A 22,664-nucleotide genomic window follows, 5' to 3' on the forward strand; every position below is an offset into this window, starting at 1 on the left:
CAGGTGTGGCCGGGCGCGGTGGCTCACGCCTGTAATCCCAGCACTTCGGGAGGTCGAGGTGGGTGGATCACGAGGACAGGAGTTCAAGACCAGCCTGGCCAACATGGTGAAACCCCATCTCTACTAAAAATACAAAAATTACCTGGGCATGGTGGTGCACGCCTGTAATCCCAGCTACTCGGGAGGCTGAGGCAGGAGAATCGCTTGAACCCAGGAGACGGAGCTGCCTCCACTGCACTCCAGCCAGGGTGATAGGATGAGACTCTGTCTCAAAAAAATCAAAAATAAGTTGTGGGGCTGGGCACGGTGGCTCAACACCTATAATCCCAAACCCAGCACTTTGGGAGGAGACCAAGGCAAGCAGATCATCTGTGGTCAGGAGTTTGAAACCAGCCTGGCCAACATGGTGAAACCCTGTCTCTACTAAAAATACAAAAAATTAACCAGGCATGGTGGCACACACCTGTAGCCCCAGCTACTTGGGAGGCTGAGGCAGGAGAATCGCTTGAACCCTGGAGGCAGAGGTTGCAGGGAGTGGAGATCACGCCATTGCACTCCAGCCTGGGAACAAGAGCAAAACTCTGTCTCTAAATAAATAAGTGGTGGGCCGGGTGCAGTGGCTCACTCCTGTAATCCCAGCACTTTGGGAGGCCGAGGCAGGCGGATCATGAGGTCAGGAGATCGAGACCATCCTGGCTAACACGGTGAAACCCCGTCTCTACTAAAAAATACAAAAAATTAGCCGGGCGTGGTGGCGGGCGCCTGTAGTCCCAGCTACTCAGGAGGCTGAGGCAGGAGAATGGCGTGAACCCGGGAGGCGGAGCTTGCAGTGAGCCGAGATCGTGCCACTGCACTCCAGCCTGGGCGACAGAATGAGACTCTGTCTCAAAAAAATAAGTTGTGGTATAATTGGTTTGAGGTTAAGAAAAGCTAAGGATCATGCCGGGCACAGTGGCTCACACCTGTAATCCCAGCATTTTGGGAGGCCAAGGCGGGTGGATTGCCAGGTCAAGAGAGCGAGACCATCCTGGCCGACATGATAAAACCCCGTCTCTACCAAAAATACAAAAATTAGCTGGGCATGGTGGCACACACCTGTAGTCCCAGCTACTCAGGAGGCTGAGGCAGGAGAATCCCTTGAAGAGGCAGAGGTTGCAGTGAGCCGAGATCGTGCCACTGCACTCCAGCCTGGCCACAGAGCTCAAAAAAAAAAGAAAAAGCTCAGAAAGGAAGGAATCTAGCTAAGGTCACATGAAAGCAGAACCAGCAGTTCAATTCCCTCTCCTGGCTCCTCACTCACTACCAGACCATGTGGGAAAAGCCACTTTGTCATGGGAGCAGCCCTGGTAAAGTGAGATACAGTCAGTGATTCCCAGGGTAGAAAGACAGATTGATTTTCATAACCAGCATTCTCATTAATTACTGTTACTGCAAGCCCTCGGAGAGTGGCACCTTCCCAGAGATCTCTCAGTGAAGGGCATCCTTAATGAGGCCAGTTAGCACAGTTAAGTTAGAAGAGACACCAAATGTCACTTCTTTGTTCTGTCATTCTTTTATCACTCAGCTAGTCTGGGCCGGGCTCTATGCTGGGACGGGGGACACAGGAATGAGGATGTTCCCAACCCCAGGAAGCACACAGGCACGCAGTCTGTGCCTCCTGAGCACTGTGGCCTCTGGGTTCTCATCAGGGCCAGCAACCTCACCTCGCCTCACCTGTCAGTTCTAAGAAGGGCATTTGTACACTCTGAAAAGCAACAGTCTTTAGGTTACTTCTTACTGGATAACTAAGATCTTGATTTTGATGTGTTTCAGCTGGAAAGGGCTACCCCTGCAAAACATGTAAGATAGTGCTGAACTCCATAGAACAGTACCAAGCTCATGTCAGCGGCTTCAAACACAAGAACCAGTAAGTAACCATTTTTTGAAATTCTAGGATCCATAGCAGGAGCCCAGGACTTCTGCGTCAGAACAAAGCCAGGTAGTTCTGGGCCGAAGTGGAATCCTGGCAGCCTTTTTTCAGTGAACAGAAGATAAATCATTTAACAGGAACAAGTGTCTCCTCTATATGTATTTCTCTACCGGCTTCTGCCCAGTCTTTGGAGCCGTTGGGCTGAAGGTTTTAATAGAGAAGCATACATGATTTTCTTGGTGGAACCCTAAGAACACCTGGCTTTCCTGGTCTGTAGCACTCTGGGGAAGTGTTCTTCCACTGGCCTGGAGACCCTATCCTTTGCTGGCAGGAGTTCCCTCTATAGGTTTTTATCAAATATGACCAGGCCCTCTCATTCATTAATCAAATATATATTGAGCATCTTCTGAATGGTGGCCAAGACAGACCCAGCCTCTGCTCTCATGACCTTACAGCCTGGTGGGAGGAAACAGACTAAGCAAGTAAACAACCAATAATCACAGATTGTGATAAGGGTTTTGAAGGAACCAGGTGAACGGAGAGTTACCTGTTCATGGTAATCTTGGAAGTGACTAACATTCCTTGAGCCCCTCTTCTGTTGCAGGTCGTATGTCAAGCATATTTTCTCAGGTAATCCTTCCAATCCTGAGAGGAAAGATAATTATTCCCATTTTACACATATAGACAACCAGCATTCAAAGTGGTGATGTGAATGAAGCACGGTCTTGATTCAACTTGAAGCCTATCTGGCCCACAGCATGCTCCTCCCAAGGCGTCAGGCTCAAAAGTAGGTTATGGCACCATTGATATAAAGAGGATAGGACCTGGTCTGGAGGGCCTACGTGGTTCTGTCCCTTCCTCTCTGAAGGGAAATGTGTGGTATGAGCAGTGTGCCACAACATAACCTTTTTTTTTTTTTTAGTAGAGATGGGGTTTCACCACGTTGGCCAGGCTGGTCTCAAACTCCTGAGCTCGAGTGATCCGCCTGCCTCGGCCTCCCAAAGTGTTGGGATTACAAGTGTGAGCCACTGCACCTGGCCCCAGCATAACCTTCTGAGATGGGTAGCAGAATTCCCGTTTTACAGACAAGGAAACTGAGTTTCAGGCGGGCAAGCTGCTGAAATGTTTGTTTGACTTTGGTCATTGATTTTGCTTTGCTCATTGAGCTGAATGATTTAAAGGTGGTGGAAACACAGAGTATTGGTGTAAAAAATGTCCTTAGTTCTCTCTACTCTGCCTGGAGTCTCCTCTCTCATACGGTAGCAGATCATCCTCTTTACCTGTGGATATGTTTTTTACTTTGGGGGTACTCTTAGGTATAGACTTGAGACAAGCCCCAGCAACTCAGTCCCACAGTGTTTCAGCATACATACCTCCCTTGCAGCTTGGATGATGGCAGTTACAACAGACAACCTGAAGCCAACCAGAGCCGCGCCGTGGGGCTACCCATACCTGAAAGTGCTAGTGTTGTTCACTGTTCTCTTGCTAAACTTTCCAGCATTGTGACCTTGGGCAAGTCAGTAAGTCTCTAATTCTCCCAATATGGACAATGTAGTAAGACCCCGACTACAAAAAATAAAGTTAGCCAGGTGTGGCGATGCACACCTGTAGTCCCAACGACTTGAGAGGCTGAAATGAGACAATAGCTTGAGCCCAGGAGGTGGAGTGAGCTTTGAGTTGCAGTGAGCTATGATGGCACCACTGTACTCCAGCCTGGGTGCCTGAGTGAGATCCTGTCTCAAAATTTTTAAAAAGCCTCTAATTCTGTAAGGATAAAGCTATAATTTGTTGAACACCTGATTTCAGTCTCATTAAATTCTCAACAAAAGATCTGAAATTAGGATATCCCCCCACCCCTGCCTTTTACAACCAAAGAAAGCCTAATTATCAGATAGGTTAATTGACTTGCCCAAGTTCACTTGGTTACTTGGAGTTAGACCTAGGATTCAAGCCTGTTTGACTTCGAAGCCCATTCATTTTACTCTGCCACTACCAAATGGAATGAGTTTGTATAGGGCCCTGTAGGCAGTGGTTTGGTATAGTGAAAAGGCATTGGCTACAGTCCTGAACCTACCACTTAAAAACATACTTTGCGGCCGGGTGCGGTGGCTCGCGCCTGTAATCCCAGCACTTTGGGAGGCCGAGGCGGGTGGATCACCTGAGGTAGGGAGTTGGAGACCAGCCTGGCCAACCTGGAGAAACCTTGTCTCTACTAAAAGTACAGGTATCAGCCGGGCGTGGTTGCGGGCGCCTATAATCCCAGCTACTTGGGAGGCTGAGTAACGAGAATTGCTTGAACCTGGGAGGCAGACATTGTAGTGAGCAGAGATCGCGCCACTGCACTCCTGTCTGAGCGACAAGAGCGAGACTTCATCTCAGAAAAAAAAAAAAAAACATACTATGGGCCAGCCACTTAAACTTTCTGAACTTTACTTTCCTTGTATGTAAAATGAGGATGCTGCTTCTCACCTTGCTAGAATTGCCATGAGGATGGAATGATGGAAGCTAAGCATCCAGCATTCTGCCAGCCCACAGTGGACCTCAGTGAAGGAAAGGTGCCCTGCCTATTACTCCAAGGCCCTAACAGGGCAGTGCTATCATTGCAATAAGCCAATACAGCTGCCACACACTGACCCTGTTCCTTTGTTCCTTCTCAAATACAGGTCACCAAAAACAGTGGCATCATCCCTGGGCCAGATTCCAATGCAAAGGCAACCCATTCAGAAAGAGGCAACCACCTTGGAAGACTAGAGGTGATTCTGCCCAGCATCCCATGTTGGGCCAGCCGTGAGCCAGCTTCCCGTGACTGCTCAGCCCTTGGCTCCCTCTCACTCCTTGTTCTCACCAGGAAAGTACACAGGCCTGAGGCAGCATTGGGCCACAGACAGCCTCTGGTTGGTCCAGGCTAATTCACTCCTGCTGCTCCCCTTTGGCAGGAGTCCTGTAGGTCATGACAGGGGAGGCAAGGGTATTGAGAGACCTGGGGTCTCACCGGTGGCAGTTTGGAGGGTGGCTTTCCCCCTTCCCCAGCCCCTCTGGGCCATAGGTGCTGAGGCCCCAGCCACCTGTCTTTCCTCTAAAGGTCAGTTTTGGGCCAGTTCCTGCAACTAAAGAACAGAGATCTCCCTGGGCCCTAGACATTTCCAGTGAAACCTGGAACTTTCATGCCAAACCTGGGCTGAGGCAGGAAACAGAGGAAATGGCTGCAACATGGAAGCTTGGAGCTAATACAACACTCTGCCTTCCCCCAGAAGGTGCAGGCTTTCCTGAGCCTTAGACCAGATATGGCCAGTTGCGCAGGTTTCTGCCAACTGTGAAGTCTCCTCCTGGAGCGGTGACACAGTCTTGGCGGAGCATTGCTCCCCCCGCTGCCCTCTCCACGGTTCCTGAATGGTGCTAAGGATCTGCAGCAGTTAGCAACGAGCTGGGGCTGGGGGCGGCCTCCATGTCCACTGGGATTATAGGACACTCCAGTGGGGATGGGACCTTTCCCCTCCTCCATCAGAGGTGCTCTGACCCAAGGTCACATGGGAAAGTGCCCCACATGCAAGTCTCCCTGAGGGTTCTGCCCCTAAAGGCAAACTGCCTCATGCCAGCCAGCTGTGAGGTTCATTGCTACCCTCGGCCCTACTCGCCCTCTCTTCCCCCTTGTGCAGCAGACCACCTTGCCCAGGTTGCTGTGGTGCTAGCCTTCCCCGTCATCCACCAGGCGATTTCTGGGTCCCAGGGAAAGAAATAGAGAGCTGATGCAGGTTTCTACAGTGAGGAGCAGGTGTCCCCCGGGCCCCACACCCAGATTTCTCTGTCTTTACTGTTTTGTGGCCTGGGACTGAGTCCACAGGGATAGAGTTTTCCTTGTAGCTTTGAGGCAAGAATTCCAAGGAGTGTCACCATCAGAGGCTTCTCCTCATTGTGTCAGAGAAGCCCCTAGCTGCTCTCGTGGCCTCCTTCCCCCACTCCCTATCCCTTCACCTGTGAAATGCCTTTGCTTTGCATATCATGTGGGTGTGTGTGTGTGTGTGTTTGTGTGTATGTGTGTGCTGATGTGTGTCTAATGCTCTGTCTCTTGGTCACTGAAGCATCCAAATAAAGAATTTCCCCCATGAGCCAGACTGCAACTTAACAGACCTAGGGTTTTGAGCCATATTGCCACTGGATCTAGTATGTCTGTCTTGACCCCTCACCCCCACCCCATTCAGACCTCAGTAGTCCCCAGTAGTCATTTTAGGAGTTGGGACAGAGTCAAGCACCCTGTGAAAGTCTCCCTTGAGTTCAGTTGCCCTGAACTCAATACAGCCTCATCTTCTCATCCATGTTCTCCTGCTTCTCCTGTCACATAGGGCCTCGTGAAGGTCTTTAAAGGGTTTAAGCTGGGGATCTGCTTTATGTTTGAGAGAATTCTGGCTGTTGTGTAAAGGAATGCAGGGAGGGGCAGGAAAGGAGACAAGGAGGCCAGTATGGAAACTGTGTCCAGTATGGCTTTCCAGGCCAATCACTTAGGGCAGAGACCCAGCCTTATTCGTCTCTACTTCCTGATGTCCATAGTGGTGTATCATGAAGTTTTATTGAATGAATGAATGAATGAGGTGTATGAGAAGAGATGGTTTTTTCCTGCTCAGCTCTTACACAGTGATAGGTTTGTTCCATGGGACTTATCATAGGCCTGGTGATTCTTGAAAGAGCATTTTCCATGACTCAAAAATGAGCTGAGGAGTGTTATGGCCAGCTGTGGTGGCATGCACCTATAGTCCCAGCTGCTCAGGAGGCCAAGGCAGAAAGACCATTCAAACCCAGGAGTTCCAGCCTGTAGTATGCTATGATCATGCCTGTGAATAACCACTGCACTCCAGCCAGGGTAACATAACAAGACTCTATCTCCAAAAAAATATATATAAAAATAAATGTTAAGGCCAGGTGCCATGGCTCATGCCTGTAATCCAGGCACTTTGGGAGGCCAAGGCAGGTGGATAACCTGAGGTCAGGAGTTCGAGACCAGCCTGGCCAACATGGCAAAACCCTGTCTCTATAAAAAATGGAGAAATCAGCTGGGCATGGTGGCACGCATCTGTAGTCCCAGCTACTCGGGAGGCTGAGGCAGGAGAATCGCTTGAACACGGGAGGCGGAGGGTTGCAGTGAGCCGAGATCGTGCCACTGCACTCCAGCCTAGGTGACAGAGCAGGACTCCTGTCTCCAAAAAAATAAATAAATAATAAATTTTAAAAGAAGATAGCTGGGTGTGGTGGTGCATGCCTATAGTCCTAGCTACCTGGAAGGGTGAGGCAGGAGGATCGCTTTAATCATGAGTTCAAGGCAGCAGTGAGCTATGATTATGCCACCATACTCCAGTCTGGACAACAGAGCAAGAAAGACCCTGTCTCTAAAAAGAATAATTTTTAAAATTTAAAAAAAGGAAGGGGTGTTATGGCCTCAGGAGCTCTTTGTCCATCCTTTACTGTAGACAGCCAGGTTTGAGGAAGGGGCCCAGGCAGCCTCAGCTCCCATTCAGCACCACTCAGCCCCTGCTCCTGGTCTGCTGTGAAAGGCTCTACACAGCCCCAGGGGAGGTTCTCAGCTTCCCAAGATCAGACTGCTCCAGCAATTCCCCAGGGTCCTTCTAAGCCACCTAGTATGTCGGATTCAGCCCCAGCTACCAAGCAAGGAAATGAAGGGCAGAGGGTCAATGGGCTATCATACCGTGAGCCTCCGGCCTGCAAGACCACTTTGTAGTCCCTGCCGGCTGTGTGGCCAGCCCTGTTGGTAAGGGGACCTAGAGATTAACACTTTCTTGCCCTTGGGGATTCACACACGGTCAAAGATCATGATGACAATGATAAGAAAGCCCAGGATGAGGAACTGACTCAGCCAAGGGTATGAAAAAGCTGGAGAGATTGGGAAACTAGCATTTGATCTGCGTAACAACCTTTGAGCTAAGAGTTGATATTCCATATAGAGAAGGAGGCCAGGCAGGGTGGCTCACACCTGCAATCCCAGCACTTTGGGAAGCCGAGGCGGGTGGATCACTTGAGCCAGGAGTTCAAGACCATTCTGGCTAACATGGTGAAATCCTATTTCTACAAAAAATAAAAAATAAAATAAATAAAAACCATGGAGAGAAGGAACAAGGCTGAAAGAGGTGTCATGATTTGCCCAAGGTCTTGCCTCTAAGAAGTGACAAAATGGAGAGTAGAATCCAGTTCTCTAGACTTGCTCTGGAACCCTTTACAAGTGAGGACCAGAGTCTCTCCCACATGGCCCCTGCAGCCTGCCTCACCCATCTCCTAACAGTGCCATGGTCTCACAGGGTGAGCAGTCACTCAGGGAAGGGGCAGCACCCACGAAACAGATGAGACAAGACTCAATGTTTATATTCCAAGTCCCTCCATTTTTCTCATAATTTTGTCCATTCCCAATGTATTAGATTCCAATTATTAAACTGTTGGAAACCCAAATCAGGCCAGGCGCGGTGGCTCACGCCTGTAATCCCAGCACTTTGGGAGGCCAAGGCGGGCGGATCACAAGGTCAGGAGATCGAGACCATCCTGGCTAACCCAGTGAAATCCCGTCTCTACTAAAAATGCAGAAAAATTAGCCGGGCGTGGTGGCGGGTGCCTATAGTCCCAGCTACTTGGGAGGTTGAGGTGGGAGAATGGCGTGAACCCAGGAGGCGGAGCTTGCAGTGAGCCGAGGTCACGCCACTACACTCCAGCCTGGGCGACAGAGGGAGATTCTGTCTCAAAAAAAAAAGCCAAACCAAAGCGATTAGCTAAAAAAGTGAATGTTTTGATTCACTTAATGAAAAATCCACATACAGTGATAGCTGGACCCATACTCGGAGATGGTCTCATCAGGAAGAATTTTCTGTCCTTCTGCTTTCCTCTGTGTGCCCTCTCTCAGGCAAGCTCTCTCCAAGAGGTGCCAAGGTGGCCACCAGCAGCCCCAGGCTTCTATCCTGATACGTTAGTAACAACAGTGGAAAGAACACCTTTCTCCACTAGTTCCAACAAAATATCTGGGATTGCCTCAACTGCTTTAGTCCTGTTCTCATCCCTGAATTAATCCCTGTGGCTAGGGGAAAAGGCACTCTGATTTGGGGCCTGGGTCATGTGCCTAAAGCTGAGTCACCTCCACCTAAAACATATTGAGAGAGGGAGTGACGCAGCCCCAAAAGAAGAAAGTTGTAGGGGCTCTTTCCAGATTGAGGGGGAATGGATGCAGGGGGAAGAGGGGGCAAAAACAACTGTGCACCATACCCAGAAATTGTTTAACTGTTTCCTTTTTTTTCCGAACTTTTTTAGGTACACCACACATTCAGTAATGTGCACCAATTTTAGGCTTCAATTTGATGAGTCCTCACTTATATGTATACATTGGGGCAGTCACCCTCCATATCAAGATACAGAACATTGCCAGGTCCCCAAAACATTCCCTTATTTCCCCTCCTAGTCAGTGTCCCCCGAAGTAACCACTATTTTGACCTCTATCATTGTAGATTAGTTTTGCTTGCTCTTGAGTTTTATAAAAATGGAATCATACATTTTGCACAATATTAGTTTGTGGAATTCACCCACGTTACTGTATGTCTCAGAAGTTCAGTTTTTTTTTTCCAGCCAGGCACAGTGGCTCATGCCTGTAATCCCAGCACTTTGGGAGGCCAAGGTGGGTACATCACTTGAGGTCAGGAGTTCGACACCAGCCTAGCCAACATGGTGAAATCCTGTCTCTACTAAAAATACAAAAATTAGCCGGTCATGGTGGTGGCGCATGCCTGTAATCCCAGCTGCTCGGAGGCTGAGGCAGGAGAATCACTTGAACCCGGGAGGCAGAGGTTGCAAGTGAGCTGAGATCACGCCACTGCACTCCAGCCTAGGTGACGTAGTAAGACTCTGTCTCAAAAAAAAAAAAGCTGAGTTTTTTCATGCTGTGTAGTGGTCCTTTATTTGAATATAGCACAATTTAGCCATCCTACTTTTTTGTTTTTGTTTTTGAGACGTTCTCACTCTGTCACCCAGGCTGGAATGCAGTGGTGCCATCAAGACTCACTGCAGCCTCAACCTCCTGGGCTCAAGTGATCCTTGCACCTCAGCCTCCCACGGAGCTGAGACTACAGGCACATGCCACCACACCAGCTAATTTTTTCTATTTTTTGTAGAGGTGGAGTCTCACTCTGTTACCCAGGCTGGTCTTGAATTCCTGGGCTCAAGTGATCCTCCCACCTCAGCCCCCCAAGTAGCTGGGACTACAGGCACATGCCACCATGCCAGCTAGTTTTTTTTTTTTTTTTTTTTTTTTCTTTTTTGAGACGGAGTCTCGCTCTACCGCCCAGGCTGGAGTGCAGTGGCCGGATCTCAGCTCACTGCAAGCTCCGCCTCCCGGGTTTACGCCATTCTCCTGCCTCAGCCTCCCGAGCAGTTGGGACTACAGGCGCCTGCCACCGCGCCCGGCTAGTTTTTTTTTTGTATTTTTTTAGTAGAGACGGGGTTTCACCGTGTTAGCCAGGATGGTCTCGATCTCCTGACCTCGTGATCCGCCCGTCTCGGCCTCCCAAAGTGCTGGGACTACAGGCTTGAGCCACCGCGCCCGGCCTACCAGCTAGTTTTTCATGATTTTTTAGAGATGGGGTCTCACTGTGTTGCCCAGGCTGGTCTCAAACTACTGGGCTCAAGCGATCCACCCGCCTCAGCCTCCCAAAGTACTGGGATTACAAGCGTGAGCCACCACGCCTGGCCCAGCCATCCTGTTGAGGGACAATTGGGTTGTTCCTGGTTTGGGGGCATCATAAAACTGCTATGAAGGATTTTGTACATGTTGCTTGGTACACATGTTCACTCATTGACTTAGGCGTGGGATCAGAGTAGGCATGCGTTTAGCTTGTCTAGACACTGCCAGACCGTTTTCCAAAGTGGCTCTATTGACTTAAATCCTCACCGGCGGTGTGTGGGAGCTCCAGCAGCTCCACGTCTTGGTTAGCACTTGGTGGTGTCAGTTTTTTTAATATTGGCCATTCTGGTGTATACAGCAGGCAAGCATGAGAGGGAGCCTCTGCTCGTGGCTCTAGTGCCTAGGGACGGTCTCAGAGAGGCATCAGCTCTGGAGAGGTAGTCTAGTGTAGTGGCGAAAACTCAGGTTCTGGGAAGCAAGCAGCTAAGGTTCGGATCCCAGCTCTGCCATCACAAAGCTGCCTCAGGGTGGAACATTAGTACCTACCTCATAGGGTTATGGTGAGAATTAAAAGAATAGATAGATATGAAATAATTAACAGTGCCTTACACATGATAAATGCTATATAAATGGTAACTGCTGCTCTTTCTGTTGTTGACCTGAAGTAAGCCCTGAGTGCCCCTGGAGTGGGGATAAGGCCACAAGCAGATGGCATCTGGCATAGCCCCATGTAATACGATTCAGTGATTTATGAAATGCCGGAATCCTAATTCGATCTGACTGAGGCGGGGGGAAAACTAGCAGAGTGGCTACAAGTGATTCTTTACTGGGGTCCAGCGAAAAGTCACCCTCCACTACTGGGGAGCCCCTGCTTATCCCAGGCCCAGGGCTCTTTGGCCAGTGACACTACTCAGGTGTCACACCTGAGGGGAAGAAATGGAATCATGCATGAAATGGAAACAAGAGGAAGTGGAATCATGCTCTTAGCCCAGAGCTAGATGCAAAGCAGCTGTTTGAATATAACAACCCACCAGTGCAGACACATCTAGACATGTACCTATATAGCCGCCAATGAGGGATGGCATGAGGGACAATGGCCTTGGATTCAGGGGCCCTAAGTGTTGGTCTGAGCACTGCCACCAGATATATGTGACCCGAGGCCTTGATACTGTCTTGTGAAGTGGAAGTTAGAAGAAATCATAGTTCCCAGCTCAAATCCTAAAGAAGTAGCAATGAACAGGTAGAGTTTCCTCCCAGAGCCCTAAGCCAGGTGTGATGCATGTGCCTGTAATCCCAGCTGCTCAGGAGGCGGAGGCAGGAGGATCGCTTGAGCCCAGGAGTTCAAGTCCAGCCTGGACAACATAGTGGGAGCCTCTTAAAAAAAAAGAAGAAAGCCCTTCCCTCACAGCAGACCCTGCCACATGAGCTGTCCCCACCCCCAGACCAGATGCTCTGATGAGCAGTCACTAGTGTAAAATACAATAGGAAGAACATTTTCTCCCTCTGACCATCCATCCACCTAACCTCACCTTTCTGCCCTTTGATTTTTTTTTTTTTTTTTTTTTTTTGAGACGGAGTCTCGCTCTGTCGCCCAGGCTGGAGTGCGGTGGCGCAATCTCCACTCACTGCAAGCTCCGCCTCCCAGGTTCACGCCATTCTCCTGCCTCAGCCTCCCGTGTGGCTGGGACTACAGGCGCCCGCCACCGCGCCCAGCTAATTTTTGTATTTTTAGTAGAGATGGGGTTTCACCGTGTTAGCCAGGATGGTCTCGATCTCCTGACCTCGTGATCCGCCCATCTCGGCCTCCCAAAGTGCTGGGATTACAGGCTTGAGCCACCGCGCCCGGCCCTTTCTGCCCTTTGAAAAGCCCTATTACAGAGACAGGGCAGACCCGTCCCTGGCCTGGCTCTCCCAAGCTTACTGTTCATATATGCTGCTTCCTCTGTCTAGGAGTATCAAAACGCTGAAGAAACCTTCCAGTTCTGTAAATGGTCAACTCCACAGCACAATGACCCCATTAGCCACTAGGTGGAGTCCGCTTCTTTTTTCTGGCAAGGTAGACCCGCCCTGGGACTTTACTGTTTGATTTAATGGGAAGAGAACATGGTGACTTCAAGAGCCCCTGTATTTCCTATTTCAGTGAACCCTCAGGACAACTGGAGAAGACTTTATTTCACAGGGGAAAGTCAGGGACAAAGTCTTGCAGAGCTTATACAACCAAGAAGTAGCCTTGGAGAGAGATTTGATCTTAGCACATCTGCTCATTCCCAAGGCCGATTTCTGGTTCCCTCAGGACATTTCCCTCAGAGGCCCTCTCTGTTTGAGGGCTGTAACTTAGTCACCTGTCTAGGAGTACACCTGATGTCAGGCCAGCGCCACAGCCCTTCTTTTCCTTTTCTCCTCTGGGTGACAAACCTGCTCCATTCTCAGACCCTGTGGTTCCGAGGGACTGATTCCAGATGTGAGCCTGTGACCCACCTGAGTAATCACAGTCATAGTCTTCAGCTGTTAGTGTCCAGCATGTAAGGACAGCCTGCTTCAGAACTAAGCCAACACAGAGGAGGCCGAGCTCGGTGGCTCCCACCTGTAACCCCAGCATTTGGGAAGCCAAGGCAGGCAGATTACTTGAAGCCAGGAGTTCAAGACCAGCCTGGCCAACATGGTGAAACCCAGTCTCTACTACAAATACAAAAATTAGCCAGGCATGGTGGCGTATGTCTGTAGTTCCAGCTACTCAGGAGGCTGAGGCAGGAGTATCGCTTGAACCCGGGAGGCAGAGGTTGCAGTGAGCTGAGATCGCGCCACTGCACTCCAGATGAGGAGACTCATTTCGGATGACTATCTGGATCCAGCTATGCCCGAAGCTAATATCCCCCAGGACTTTCTAGTTTTGACTTTTCCTTAAGTCAGCTGGAGTTGAGTTTCTATCACTTGTGACCAAGATTTCTGCCTAATACTTGCTCCAACTCGCCTTGTCAACCTAGGGACCTCCATTCATCCAGAGATCACTGGCCCCCAAGGCCTAGTTGGCTGCCCTTTGTGCTCCCAGATGCCCTGTGTTCCCCTCTAGCATAGCCCTTAATATGCTGTGTTATGGCGATCTAATTCCCTGTCTCTTCTTTTAGACTAGAGGCTGCTTGAGGGCAGGAACTGGGTCTAGAAATTGCTTGAGGGCAGGAATTGGGTCTTATGATACTGGTCCCTAGCATAGGACTGTGGTTATGTTTTAATAACTGCTTGGTGATTGAATATGTTAATGAATAAATGAATAAAAATGGGTATGGTCTGGTCGGGACCATTGCTGGGATTTCACAGGAAAGACATTTATTTTGTTTTTTGAAACAGAGTCTCACTATGTCACACAGGCTGGAATGCAGATGCAAACACAGCTCATTGCAGCCTCGACCTCCCTGACTCAAGTGATCCTCCCACCTCAGCCTCCCGAGTAGTTGGGACTACAGGTGCACACAACCACACCCAGCTAATTATCTTATTTTTTGTAGACACAGGGTCCCACTGTGTTGCCCAGGCTGGTCTTGAACTCCAGAGCTCAAACGATCTTCCCATCTCGGCCTACCAGAGTTCTGGGATTGCAGACATGAGCCACCACACCTGGCCAGAAAGACTTATTGAGGGAGATGATCCTCTAGTGGTCATGAAGGTCAAAGTAGCCAGGTTGCTGGGGTGAGAGGAGGCTTAGTGAAAGGAACTAGAAGAGGCGAGTTGTGGCGCATAGTTGATTCTTTCAATCATGGCCTCTCATGAATCATTGCCTCCCTGTGCCTGTGTCCTTTTGCAATGTGACTTTATCATTGCTTCCGTCAAGATGGGTGGGGGAGTCCATTTCCCAGTCTCTTGAATCTGAACTAGTCTTGTGAGTTACTTTGATTAGAGAATTCAGTGACATGACTGTACGACTTCCAACGTTAGGACTTAAGTGCCTGTGCAGCTTCCTGACACTGTGAGAGGAAGTTTGGGCTAGATCGTGTGGCGACCACAGACCAGATGCCAACAGCAAGCTCCATGCATGTGAGGGAGGACATCCCAGACCCTCTAGCATAGCCAATCCACAGCGTAATCAGAACTGCCACCCGAGCCCAGCTAATCACAGGATTGTGAGAAATAATACATTGTTTTAAATAATTAAGTTTGGGAACAGTTTCACTCACAGAATCACTAGGTATAATAATCGGAAGCTTCCTAGTGTCTGTTTAGCCTTCTTCCTATAACAAGCTTTTCTTTGAAGAACCCCACCCTCAGCTTACGTAGTCTAGGTGGGGAAGACCTCCACTCTCCTGGCTTTTGCCAGAACAATTGAGAAGTTGCCAAGTGGGAATGTCTTGAGCCCAGAGCTGTTCGTGGCCTTCTTTGTCACTTCTTAGGGAGCACCTGCCATAGAGAAGAAGACAGAAGAGAGACTGAGTTTTGCCCATACTATTGGCAACCAGGATCAAGCTGTTTCTGAAGCCTGATTCATACCAGGACTTAGAGTCATGCTCCTGGAGCCCTAGCTACTCAGGAGATGGAGGCAGGAGGATTTCTTAGGCCCAGGAGTTCAAATCCAGCCTGGGCAACACAACAACACCTCATCTCTTTAAAAACAAAAGTGCATGAGCCAGTACATTTACTATTTTTGTAAGCAGATTTGATTTTTGAGTATCTGTGTCTTGCAACCGAACGAAAATGTTCCCTGAGAGTCAGAAAAATTGATAGGGGCTGAGCAGCTCCAGGGCAGAGGGCGGTTAGGGTCAGACAGAGGAGGGATTCCCGGCCGGGCACGGTGGCTCATGCCTGTAATCCCAGCACTTTGGGAGGCCGAGGTGGGCAGATCACGAGGTCAGGAGATCGGGACCATCCTGGCTAACATGGTGAAACTCCGTCTCCACTAAAAAATACAAAAAAAATTAGCCAGGCGAGGTGGTGGGCGCCTGCAGTCCCAGCTACTCGGGAGGCTGAGGCGGAAGAATGGCATGAACCTGGGAGGCGGAGCTTGCAGCAAACAGATTGCGCCACCGCACTCCAGCCTGGGCGACAGAGCAAGACTCCGTCTCAAAAAAAAAAAAAAAGAGAAGGGATTCCCTAGAGAGTGAGGGAAACATAACTGATTTTTCCTCAGCCTCAACTATATGCCAGGACCCTGGACTGAGACACACTTTCCCTAGAGGACTCCTGTGTACAAATGACCTGTAGCAGTTGTAACAAAGGGCTGCAAAGGAAAACAGCAGTGCAGCCAGAGTGTGTAGCAGGAGGCCAAAGCCCGGACTGCGGGTGGGCCAGGGAAGGTCTCCCTGAGGACATGACATTTAAACTGAGTGATCCGCCTGTGAGTGAGTGGTGGGTGGGAAGGTGGGGGTAAGGAATGTTCCAGGCAGAGGGAACAGCATGTGCCAAGGCTCTGAGGAGGAAGATGCTTGTCAACCCAAAGGAGGGAGAATGTGCTACAAGGTAAGGAGAGAGACTGCAAGACCAGGGCCCTCAAAACATATCAGCCAAGATTTTCAGCAGTAAGCAACAGAAACAAGCCAGCTAGTTTAAGTACATAGAACTACCAGAAGCATTAAAGAAGTTGGCTTAATACTTACAGATTTTTTTTTATGCTTAATACTTATATTAATACTTATAGATGGGCCAGGCACGGTGGCTCATGCCTATAATACCAGCACTTTGGAAGGCTGAGGAGGTGGATCGCTTGAGGTCAGGAGGTTGAGATCAGCCTGGCTAACATGGTGAAACCCTGTCTTTACTGAAAATACAAAAATTAGCTGGCCATGGTGGTGCACACCTATAATCCCAGCTACTCGGGAGGCTGAGGCAGGAGAATCGCTTGAACCTGGGAGGCAGAAGTTGCAGTGAGCTGCGATTGTGCCACTGCACTCCAGCCTGGACAACAGAGTGAGACTCCATCTAAAAAAAAAACTTGGCCGGGCACCGTGGCTCAAGCCTGTAATCCCAGCACTTTGGGAGGCCGAGACGGGCGGATCACGAGGTCAGGAGATCGAGACCATCCTGGCTAACACAGAGAAACCCCGTCTCTACTAAAAAAATTACAAAAAAAGCCCGGGCGCGGTGGCTCAAGCCTGTAATCCCAGCACTTTGGGAGGCCGAGACGGGCGGATCACAAGGTCAGGAGATCGAGACCATCCTGGCTAACATGGTGAAACCCCGTCTCTACTAAAAATACAAAAAAAACTAGCCGGGCGAGGTGGCGGGCGCCTGTAGTCCCAGCTACTCCGGAGGCTGAGGCAGGAGAATGGCGTAAACCCGGGAGGCGGAGCTTGCAGTGAGCTGAGATCCGGCCACTGCACTCCAGCCTGGGCGACAGAGCGAGACTCCGTCTCAAAAAAAAAAAAAAATTACAAAAAACTAGCAGGGCATGGTGGCAGGCGCCTGTAGTCCCAGCTACTCGGGAGGCTGAGGCAGGAGAATGGTATAAACCGGGGAGGCAGAGCTTGCAGTGAGCCAAGATCACACCACTGCACTCCAGCCTGGGTGACAGAGCGATACTCCGTCTCAACAACAACAAAAAAAAAACTTAAATACGGAGGTGGGCGCAGTGGCTCATGCCTATAATTCTAGCACTTTGGGAGGCTGAGGCGGGTGGATCACCTGAGGTCAGAGGTTCAAGACCAGCCTGGCCAATATGGCGAAACCGTGTCTCGACTAAAACTACAAAAATTAGGCGGGAGTGGTGGTGCACGCCTGTAATTCCAGCTACTCAGGAGGCTGAGGCAGGAGAATCACTTGAACCCAGGAGACAGAAGTTGCAGTGAGCCGAGATTGCACCAGTGCACTCCAGCCTGGGTGAGAGTGAGACTTTGTCTCAAAAAAAAAAAAAAAAAAAAAAAAAAAAACCTTATACATGGAGAAAACATTTTAAAGATTTTAAGAAGCAAAAGATATATAAAAGTGAGCTCAGGCTACATGAGCAGGATCCTGCCTGTATCATACCACAGAGTAAGTGTAAGAAGGATACCGTTGTCCCCACCAACACTAAGCCCTGAAAACTCCTGCCTGTGCCCTTAGCCCAGTCAGTCCAGACATGCATAAGGGTGCCCAGTACCACTGCTCTGTACCCCAGAAGTTCATTTTTTTTTTTTTTTTTTTTGAGACAGAGTCTTGCTCTGTCGCCCAGGCTGGAGTGCAATGGCACAATCTCAGCTCACTGCAAACTCCACCTCCCAGGTTCAAGCAATTCTCCTGCCTCAGCCCCCCTAGTAGCTGGGATTACAAGCACATGCCACCATGCCCAGCTAATTTTTGTATTTGTAGTAGAGATGGGGTTTCACCCTGTTGGCCAGGCTGGTCGCAAATTCCTGACCTCAGGTGATCCACCCGCCTCAGCCTCCCAAAGTGCTGGAATTACAGGCGTGAGCCACCGCGCCCAGCCCCAGGAGCTCATTCTTGTTACTGCAGCCCCCACCAGGGAACATTTCTCCTAGGCCTCCCAAGCCTCTCAAGCCTCCCAAGCCACTCCTGGGCATCACTGACTCTCTGAAGTGGATGCTGTTAACTGGCAGAACCTGGGCTTTAGCTGGAAGAAAAACTGCGGTAGTAGTTACAGCGTTTTCAGCTTCTACTATGAGAGGTGAGCTCTGCCACATGGGAGTACTCCTCAAAACTAGAAACTAGGCCGGGCGCGGTGGCTCATGCCTATAATCCCAGCACTTTGGGAGGCCGAGGCGGGCGATCACCTGAGGTCGGGAGTTCGAGACCAGCCTGACCAACATGGAGAAACCTTGTCTTTACTAAAAATACAAAATTGGCTGGATGTGGTGGCACATGCCTGTAATCCCAGCTACTGAGGCAGGAGAATTGCTTGAACCCAGGAGGCGGAGGTCGTGGTGAGCTGAGATCGTGCCACTGCACTGCAGCCCAGGCCACAAGAGTGAAACTCCGTCTCAAAAAAAAAAAAGAAAGAAACTAAAGGTTCAGATGATAAATATTTCCTCTACAGGATGTTTTAAGTCTTACAGCAGTTGTAAAAGATGTCCACAAAAGCCGGGCACAGTGACGTGCACCCTACTCAGGAGGCTGAAGCAGAAGGATCACGTAGGCCCAGGAGTTCAAGTCTAGCCTGGGCACATAGTGAGACCCTGTCTCTAAAAAATAAAAATAAGGCCAGGTACAATGGCTTACACCTGTAATCCCAGCACTTTGGGTGACCAAGATGGGAGAACTGCTTGAGGCCACGAGTTTAAGACCAGCCCAGGCAATACTGTGAAACCTCCATCTCTACTAAAAACTTTAAAAAATTAGTCGGGCATGGTGATGCATCCCTAGGTGGTCCTAGCTACCTGGGAGGCAAAAAGATTGCTTGAACCCAGGAATCAAGTCTGTAGGGAGCTATGGTTGTGCCACTGCACTCCAGCTTGGGTGACAGAGTAAGACGTCTTAAAAAATTTTTTTTAATAAAAATAAAATACATCTACATTTTATAATACCCCTCCCTTCAAGAGGTCAAGTTTAATTTCTACCCTGCATCCCCTAATACGGGCTGTAAGTAGCAACTCACTGTACTTACTGATTGATTGATTGATTGATTGATTGATTCAAGGTCTTGCTCTGTCCCCCAGGCTGGAGTGCATGGCACAATAATAGGTCACTGCAGCCTCGATCTCCTGGGCTCAAGCAGTCCGCCCACCTCAGCCTCCCAAGTAGCTGGAACTACAGGCATGCCCCACCATGCCTGGCTGATTTTTTTTTTTTTTTTTTTTTTTGAGATGGAGTTTCGTTCTTGTCGCCCAGGCTAGAGTGCAGTGGTGCAATCTCGACTCACTGCAAACTCTGCCTCCCAGGTTCAAACGATTCTCCTGCCTCAGCCTCCCGATTAGCTGGAATTACAGGCACCCGCCACTACACCCAGCTAATTTTTGTATTTTTAGTAGATACAGGGTTTCACCAGGTTGACCAGGCTGATCTCGAACTCCTGACCTCGGGCAATCCACCCGCCTCAGCCTCCCAAAGTGCTGGGATTACAGGCATGAGCCACCACGCCCGGCTGGCTAATATTTTTTATGAGGGTCTCACTCTGTTGCCCAGGCTGGTCTCAAACTCCTAGGCTCAAGGAATCCTCCTCGCTCGGCCTACTGAAGTGCTGGGATTATAGGCGTGAACCACTGCGCCTGGCTGTGACTCACTCTTTTTTTTTTTTTTTTTTTTTTTTTTTTTGAGACAGAGTCTCGCTCTGTCGCCCAGGCTGGAGTGCAGTGGCCGGATCTCAGCTCACTGCAAGCTCCGCCTCCCGGGGTTTACGCCATTCTCCTGCCTCAGCCTCCTGAGTAGCTGGGACTACAGGCGCCCGCCACCTCGCCCGGCTAGTTTTTTATATTTTTAGTAGAGACGGGGTTTCACCATGTTAGCCAGGATGGTCTCGATCTACTGACCTTGTGATCCGCCTGTCTCGGCCTCCCAAAGTGCTGGGATTACAGGCTTGAGCCACCGCGCCCGGCCAACTCACTCTTAACTAATAGAATAAGGCAGAAGTGACCAGAATCTGACTTCCGAGGGTAAGTTATACATGACATTGCAGCTTCAATATTTCTCTCTTGGATCACCAGCTCTGAGGGAAACCAGCTAACGTGTTGTGGGAACACTCAAGCAACCCTATCAAGAGGCTCTTGTTGAGAGGAATGTAGGTCTTCTACCAATGGCAAGATTCTTTGGTTGAACAAATTTTACTCAGGCTTCTGAGCCTTCACCTAGGTCCATCTGTGCACTTCCCTGTAAAATCCAGTTTTAGCAAAGAACCTGCTAAGTCTAGTTTAGCAAGAACTGCCGCCCATCCTCGATATCTGATCAGGTTCCTCCTCCTCCACCATCCCCCAGGTGATGGCTGATGGACCTGTCCTCAGCAAGAATCCTGTTGGGCCAGTTTAGACAGAATCCCCTTATGCCCAATGTTTCCTCTTAGTCATTTTCCATTCACTGCTCCCCACTCTGCTCCTTGGCTCAGAATTCCCACTCGCCTATGCTGTGTTCAGAATGGAGCCCAATCTCTCTCCCCCTCTGCAAGATCCCATTGCAATGGTCCCTGTGACTATCTCAGTGGTCCTGAATAAAGTCTTCTTTACTGTGCTTTAATAAATATCCTTTAGCCGGGCGTGGTGGCTCATGCCTGTTATCCCAGCAGTTTGGGAGGCTGAGGTGGGAGGATCATTTGAGGTCAGGAGTTTGAGACCATCCTGGCCAACATAGTGAAACTCCGTCTCTACTAAAAATACAAAAATTAGCTGGGCGTGGTGATAAGCGCCTGTAATCCCAGCTACTTGGGAGGCTGAGGCTGGAGAATCGCTTGAACCCAGGAGGTGGAGGTTGCAGTGAGCCGAGATTGCGCCACTGCACTCCAGCCTGGGCAACAGAGCGAGACTCCATCTCAAAAAAAAAAAAAGAAAAGAAAAGGGAATGCCTGAGAGGAGTTCAGAAAGCTGAATGGCAGGTATCTGGTACAATGGCTGGAAAGCAGGGAGGATAGATAGGCAGGACAGAGGAAGAACACTCAGCAACAAAGGCAGTGTGAGCAACAACGCCACGGTGTGAGCCAGTCAGGCACGTTCTACCTGGAGCTCTACCTGGAGCTCACTGCAGCTGCAAAACAGAGCAGGTGTCTTGGGGGAGACTGGAGCTGGGACAGAAGAGAGCAGCAGAGGTCAGTCCTAGAGGGCCCTGAATGTCAGGCTGCGGAGCTGGGGGTGCCAGTGAGTGGTGCGGGGAGAGTAGTTAAAGCTGAGGAGTAGCAGCACAGTGGCACATGCCTGGAGCCCCAGCTAAGGGGGAGGCTGAGGCAGGAGGATCCTGTGAGCCTAGCAGTTGAAATCCCATCTGGCAATGTAACAAGACCCCGTCTCTAATAAAAATAAGCTGGCCGGGCATAGTGGCTCATGCCTGCAATCCCAAAGTCTGTAGCACTTGGGGAGGCCAAGGCAGGTGGATCACTTGAGACCAGGAGTTGGAGACTAGCCTGGCCAACATGGTGAAACCCATCTCTACTGAAAATAGAAAAATTAACCAGGTGTGGTGGTGCACGCCTGTAATCCCAGATACTTGGAAAGCTGAGGCAGGAGAATCGTTTGAACCCAGGAAACAGATTGCAGTGAGCCTAGATTGCGCCACTATACTCCTGCCTGGGCGACAGTGTGAGGCTCTGTCTCAAATAAATAAATAAATGATTTAAAAAAAAAATAAAAGCTGAGGAGTGACTTGGTTAGATCCATAGTTTAAAGAAGTCATTTTGGGGCCAGGCACAGTGGCTCACGCCTGTAATCCCAGTACTTTGGGAGGCTGAGGCAGGTGGATCACCTGAGGTCAGGAGTTTGAGACCCGTCTGGCCAACATGGTGAAACTCTTGTCTCTACTGAAAATACAAAAAATTACCCAGCCATGGTGGTGCACACCTGTAATCTCAGCTACTCAGGAGGCTGAGGCAGCAGATGTGTTTGAACCTGGGAGGCGGAGGCTGCAGTGAGCCCAGATCGTGCCACTGCACTCCAGCCTGGACGACAGAGTGAGACTCAAAAAAAAAAAAAAAAAAAGTCATTTTGGCAACCAGTCACCACTTCTTTTTGATAGCCCCTGGTTTTGTTAGGGGTTCGGGGAAGCAAGGTGTTCAGCAAAATGAATATACTTCCTGGCTTCCTTTGCAGCTAGGGGTGGCCGTGTCACAGTCTGGCCAAGGAAAGGAAATTGGGAGTTGCTGTGTGGAAACTCAACTCTCTGGAACTTCTTCCTTCCTCCTGCCTCCGCACAAATGTGATGGCAGCAGCTGAGGCCACCATCTTGCGACCATGAGAGAAAAACCTGGAGAACAGATGTGTCCTCAGCCCTGACTTCAGACCAACCTACACCCACCTCTAGGCGTGGGGGCTAAGTGAGAGATGGATACACTGTTTCATTTAAGCCCTGGTCACTTAGGTTTTCTGTTATTCACACCCCAACAAAACCCTACATGGTCCAGGAGGGCACCAGGCAAAGTAGAGAAGGGTACGAGTTTATTTCCTGCTTCCCTGGAGACCACCAACCCTCTCACTCTTCCAGACCAGCCTCTGCCACTTCCCAGCTGTCGGCCCTCCTCCAAACAAATGTGCATGCCAACACCCAGTG

General features: G+C 49.8%; 1 protein-coding gene across 8 annotated transcripts in view; it reads left to right on the forward strand.

Moving 5' to 3' along the window:
• Positions 1 to 22,345, forward strand: part of ZNF346 (zinc finger protein 346) — an 81,362-nt gene extending 59,017 nt beyond the window's left edge. For 4 of the 8 annotated variants that reach the window (XM_077937463.1, XM_015141491.3, XM_015141492.3 and 1 more), the window contains 2 exons: positions 1,813 to 1,906; positions 4,573 to 6,015. In XM_077937463.1, coding sequence (XP_077793589.1) covers positions 1,813 to 1,906; positions 4,573 to 4,660 — 182 coding nt within the window. In that variant the 3' untranslated portion in view covers positions 4,661 to 6,015. Of the gene's footprint in view, positions 1 to 1,812; positions 1,907 to 2,593; positions 2,697 to 4,572; positions 6,016 to 22,207 lie in introns of those variants that run through there. The other 4 variants (XR_013395021.1, XR_013395022.1, XR_013395023.1 and 1 more) reach the window with 2 other exon arrangements.
• Positions 22,346 to 22,664: the final 319 nt, after the last annotated feature.

This window comes from Macaca mulatta, chromosome 6 (assembly GCF_049350105.2).
Source record: "Macaca mulatta isolate MMU2019108-1 chromosome 6, T2T-MMU8v2.0, whole genome shotgun sequence".
Taxonomy (NCBI): domain Eukaryota; kingdom Metazoa; phylum Chordata; class Mammalia; order Primates; family Cercopithecidae; genus Macaca; species Macaca mulatta.